General features: G+C 34.6%; 1 protein-coding gene across 1 annotated transcript; it reads left to right on the top strand.

The window, feature by feature from the left end:
- Positions 1-1,696: 1,696 nt before the first annotated feature.
- Positions 1,697-4,343, top strand: LOC135843004 (uncharacterized). Its single transcript, XM_065360725.1, has 4 exons — positions 1,697-2,159; positions 2,236-2,631; positions 3,403-3,774; positions 3,908-4,343. The coding sequence occupies exons 1-4, from the start codon at positions 2,044-2,046 to the stop codon at positions 4,257-4,259; spliced, it is 1,236 nt and encodes a 411-aa protein (XP_065216797.1). The 5' UTR covers positions 1,697-2,043; the 3' UTR covers positions 4,260-4,343.
- The last annotated feature ends 1,106 nt before the right edge of the window (positions 4,344-5,449 follow it).

The following is a 5,449-nucleotide window of genomic DNA, read 5'->3' as shown; positions in this document are numbered from 1 at the left end:
TCAATAATAAGTTTCATTCCTTCAATTTTTGGCTTCTCGCTTTCTCTGCTCCTGTGTGTTTCTTGAATGGAAATCACATCTATGCTCAGGTTCTTGACCATTTCTGCTAGTATAACTTCCTTCGGCCCTGACAGGTCCTCTATGTTTATGGACATGATCCTTAAGGGAGGTATCCTTAGTTGGAGGCCCTGAGAAGGGCCATTTTAACAGGGTGTAGGGTGAATGATCGACCGTTGATGGGATAATTTGACAGTAGTTACTACTGTTTCCAGGGGGCACCAGCTTATTGAGAAAATTTATTCACAGTTCTTAAATAAAAAAAGCATTCGCAGAGGCTCATCCCTTATCCCCCAATTTCCTCATTAGGAAGACTTATCCAAATTCAAGAAACAGACGTTGATAAATTTTTTGAAAGCTCATTTCAATTTTCACATTTTTTGAAAAATTACGAGAAGATTACGAGAAGAATATGTTCAAGTTTGCAATCGTGAATCCTGATACCTACTTCTTCATCTTCAATGAGAGACAAAAAAAGTAAAAAACAGACGTGAAAATATGACGTATCAAACATGTAAGTAAGTAAATAGGTATATTTGCATTTGAAACACCATGATCGTAAAATTTCAGCAAGTTCAAAGTTACGTTCGTGAAGGATGAATGACATGAATTTTGTCGAATGAACTTGACCTAAACCTTAACAGAATTTCGTTGAAAAATGACTCGTGTGGTACCATGAAAATATGAATCGAAAATTCACATATGGAATTTCAAAGAAAGTACGAATAGGATCATCGTTTTACTTCTCTTCTAAAAAATTTGACTTCAAAAACGTTCGATTACGTAAAGCTGAAAATATTCAAAAGTAACCCGGCTTGTGCTTCGATTAGCAGGTAGTTCAAATTCATCAACAAAACAGTATTGAATTCTGGAAGTGGTAGAAATATCACGAGCCAACTTTCAAATGATAAAAATGCATTTCTCGGTGATTTCTTTGAAAATTGAATTTCAGCCAAAAATGAGGAAAAATCTAAATTTTACCTAATTCACCTAGAAAGCTGAAATTCGAGATATAGCTCACTTTTGATCCCCTAAATCGATTGCAAACGGTTTTGAATCGTTTTGAGCAGTTCTGGAATCTCCGGCAGATTTTTCAAATGAAATTGGAGAGGCGAAATTCACTTGGAAACTTAATTTTAAGACGCCGAGTTAACTGGAATGACTTCGAAGGGAGCAGAGTGAATTTCAGCTATATCTAATTTTATTTGATGAGTAGAAATTTCAAATTTCAAAAATCTGCTGGAAACCCTAGAACGTCAAAAATAGAGTAGGTATATCTCAAATTTTCGATTTTTAGGTGAATTTGAGAAGATTTTTAATTTTTCTTCTCATTGTTGACCTTAATTTGATCATCAAAAAATTCCCAAAAATCGGAAAATTCTCTTCAGTACCTACCTGAAAAATAGTTGTATGCTTTTTCGATCTAGCTTTGTCCAGTTCAAAAATGTTTGCGTGAGTTGAAATACCGGCCTTATTAGAATTTTGGTCAACATTTTGAAACCTTAAAAAGGTATGATCTTTTAGTCTCGAGCCAACGTGGAAACATAAGATACCCACTCTTTTCAACTAAAATTCAAGAATTTGGCAGCACGAAAAATATTATACACGCGCCATTCTTCAAAATTGATACATTTCACGAATTCGATCTTTGGTAAGAATGTTTCATCAATGTTCGTCAAACAGTGAGATGAATCATCGTGCGTCATCAGCACGTTTACTTTTCTCACATCAGGTAAGCACAAATAAACAACATTTGTGAAAACCAAGTACGAGTATCAAACCAGGCAGATGGATATCGAGATGTATGAAAACTTCAGATTCAAATTGTACGTAGAGGTGCCTAGACCTAAGCGACGTTTTCTTGAAATGAGCGTTTGTATCTAACGTTGAGAACAGATTACTGTCGTTTAAAAAAGTACTTTTCCATTAAGTGACCCTAGTGATTTAAAATTCGGTTTCCATATATATAGGTGTACCCAACCTACGATGTTAACCAACAACGCATTTTCATTTTTATTCTCAGTAATAACGTTTTACTGCTTTATAACATCGAGTAAAGCAACGGAGGTATTCACATGGGAAGATTATCAACTAATGAAGGGGTAAGTAAGGATCATATAAGATCGTATACTCAGCACTTTGAACCAAAAATTATCACTCGTATCTCAATTTTTTCAGCGAGGAATTTTGCAAGACGAGAAAAGACGACGGATTTTTTTTCGAAAACATGTGCCACCAAATAGCGGACGAAAATGGTTTCAGAGATTACGACCATAAGTTTATGGGAGCGTTCTGTGATCAGAAATCCATAATTTCACTATTTTACGTCGAATTGTACAATTTTAAAAAGGTAAAGGAAGCTTTACTCGTATGTCGATATTACCGCATCGAGGGAGACACCACCACACCATTTGCAGTCAGGGCTGTAGGTAGAGGAAAAGAAAAAAACGACGCGATAGAATATACTAATTACAACAACGGTATTGCTATACCTCGTAACCATCAACCGCTACCTTCGATTTTGAACCAGATACCCGTTATGATATTAGAACAATATAATCAACTACTCACAGGGTAAGCAGATATATAAATATACATACAATAGGGATACCTAATTACCAAAAAATCATTCGATAACTTATACCTACTTTAAAAAAGAAAAGAATAAGAATGCTGGTGAAAAAACCCCACCGCAGGTGTCCACCTAGAAAGGTCCGAAGGTCTTGAAACTTTTAATTTTTGTTCAATTTCACCCCCTCCCCCCTCAATGACAAAATGCGTCGATAAAGTATTTTTCGGGCTAAAAACATTCGAAAATTTTCCCAAAAATGGTCGATCTCCTGTGCCAATTAAACAATGTACGAGTGATGAGGCGAAAAGAGAGGGTTGAACTTTAAAACCCTAAAAAGAAATATCGGGAAAGCCCATCAAATGTATTTTTTGCGTATAAAATTTACTACAAAAAGTCCTATTTTCTGGTCAAATTTGCATACAAGTCCTGATTTTTTTTACCCAAAAAAAGAAAATTCTGATTTTTTAAAGATTTCAAAGAAGTTCTGATGTTTGCCAAAAATTTGAAAAAGTTTCCATTTTCCAATAAGAGATTTTTAACAAATCCTGATTTTCAGCCATACATTGAAAAAAGGTCCTGATTTTGGTCGAATTTTCAGTAAAGCCAAGATTTGTTGTCAGAAATAAAAGAGTCCCGGTTTTTTGCCAGAGTTAAGAAAGTCCTGTTTGTTTTCCAGGATTTCAAAGAACTCGTGATTTTTGTCAGAAATAAAAACTCTCGATTTTTCTGCGAAAAGCCGGTAAAATTTATACATCTATATTCTATCCTTTCAGAGACGATTTCTGCAGCACAAAAGACAACACCGATTTTTTGAAATACCTGTGCCTAAAAATAGCGGGAAAAAATAACTTAGAAGACCACGCCGTAACCAAAATGAAAAAATCCTGCGATAAAACCGAGATATCTATGTATTCGAGAGATCAACGCGAAGACGTGCTTATTGAAGGGAAGCTACTGCTATGCCATTATGGCAACGACATAGACAGCGAACCACTTGTATCCAGAGCTCTGGGCAGAGGAAAGGAGAAATTCGACGTGATGGAATATTCATTTGACGATGACCTCGCAGTACCTCGCGTTAATCGACCTAATTTATTGAATGAAATTCACGTTTTGACCTTAGAACAATATGAATCACTCGGAGGGTAAGTAGGTATATATTAGTACCTAGTAAATCTTGAAATTGAAAATGCATTCTTAAAAGCTGAAAAATTTTCCAATCGGTTGGAAAATTTCTTCAAAGGGTACAAAAATGTAATTGGTACTTTTCAATTTCAGAGAAGATTTCTGCACCACCATGAAACTTCAAAGTAACGGTTTCCTAAATATATGTATGAGTACCGCTTATGCGAATGGTATTTCAAACTACAAGAAAGAATTGTTGAATATGACGTGTTCAAAAACAAGTATAAGCATATTCTCCGTGAAAGAAAACAAATTTGTGGAAATTGAAGATAACTTACTCCATTGTGACTATAAAAGGTTCAACACTGAAGGCGGCATAGACTGGTTCGCATCAAAAGTTTTAGGAAGAGGAAGGAGGGAAAATGATGTAATGGAGTATGATTACTCTTACTTGGAAGCTAAACCCATGGCTACACCTTTTACTAATCGACCAGGTTCTGTTTAATAATTAAGCAGGCCCGTAGCCAGGATTTTTTTCAGTCAGGGCAGATGGAATTGTAACCAGGGCATGAAAATTTATCAAAACTTATGAGTTGTGGGGGGGGGGGGTCGCAAATTTTGTATTTGGTCAATAATTCAAGCAGTCGTAGCTCTTGGAAATCAGTATTTCGAGAGGCATAAAAACAATGGAGTAGTAATGGGGCCTATTGGGAACACTTTTTATCAGCATACCCCCCTGTCAGACAGAGACTATGACATAGTAGATAAGACATATGTGTGGAGGTAATTACATGCATCAAATGAGGCGTAACGTTGATAAGGCACTGTTGTTATAATTATTTTAAACTTCAAAGGCATGTGATCGCATGGTGATATCTCAAATGAGACTGTAATTTATTTTACGTAAATGATATGAAATAAAAATCAGGTAGGAATTTAATTAAATGAAACTGCAGCATGATGATAAGAAATATGTAGATAAAGAATACGTACATAAATATTTTAAACTAGACAGGTGATTGCAATTAATTTATTTACACCATTTTTTATCTTACTGAGATAGCCACACGTGTATTTGTTTATCAACAACCAGGGAAATGAACTGAGCAGTTATCTCTTAGCAAATGATATGTACATAAATATTTTAAACTACTGGGTATAGATAAGGAGTAATGAATGAAAATAAAATTCATGATAGGAAGCCATTATGATAACAATTTCATTTCATATACATCTCTCTTGATTTTTTTAATTTTTTTCATTGGGCAGCCATCATTTATCTAATTGGCTATACATCTTGCAGCCATCATTAATCTGGGTGATAACAATTTCATTGGTGGCAGCCATTAATTTATTTGGGCGGTACCTTCTTTCTAATTATTTCCGAAGTAAGAAGATTAGAACAACTATCAACAATATTGAAAAACAGTTTCTGTATGATAATTTCATTATCACTTGAGCTTAATATTACGTTTTGTACAGAGTGAATATTTTTTAAAAAATCATCAACAAATTTCTCTCTAGACCCTAAATCTGTTATAATTTCCAATATGTCTTGAGCTAAAAGTGAAAACCATACTATCATGTTGTGAGTATTTTTAATTGAATCAAATTGTTTAAACAGTGTTACAAGGTCATTGTGACCTAAAGAAATTTTGTTCTGAATTTTCACTTCTTTTTTGGTTTCATTTATTA

This window comes from Planococcus citri, chromosome 1 (assembly GCF_950023065.1).
Source record: "Planococcus citri chromosome 1, ihPlaCitr1.1, whole genome shotgun sequence".
NCBI lineage: Eukaryota > Metazoa > Arthropoda > Insecta > Hemiptera > Pseudococcidae > Planococcus > Planococcus citri.
The sequence above is the reverse complement of the archived record's forward strand: the minus strand, read 5'-3'. Positions and strand labels throughout refer to the sequence as shown.

What these genes read in the sequence shown, in the direction of transcription:
- LOC135843004 (XM_065360725.1), top strand. Translation starts at nt 2,044, where the DNA reads ATGTTAACCAACAACGCATTTTCATTTTTATTCTCAGTAATAACGTTT. An exon ending in GATTATCAACTAATGAAGGG is followed by an intron (nt 2,160 to 2,235) that starts GTAAGTAAGGAT and finishes CAATTTTTTCAG; the next exon opens with CGAGGAATTTTGCAAGACGA. An exon ending in TATAATCAACTACTCACAGG is followed by an intron (nt 2,632 to 3,402) that starts GTAAGCAGATAT and finishes CTATCCTTTCAG; the next exon opens with AGACGATTTCTGCAGCACAA.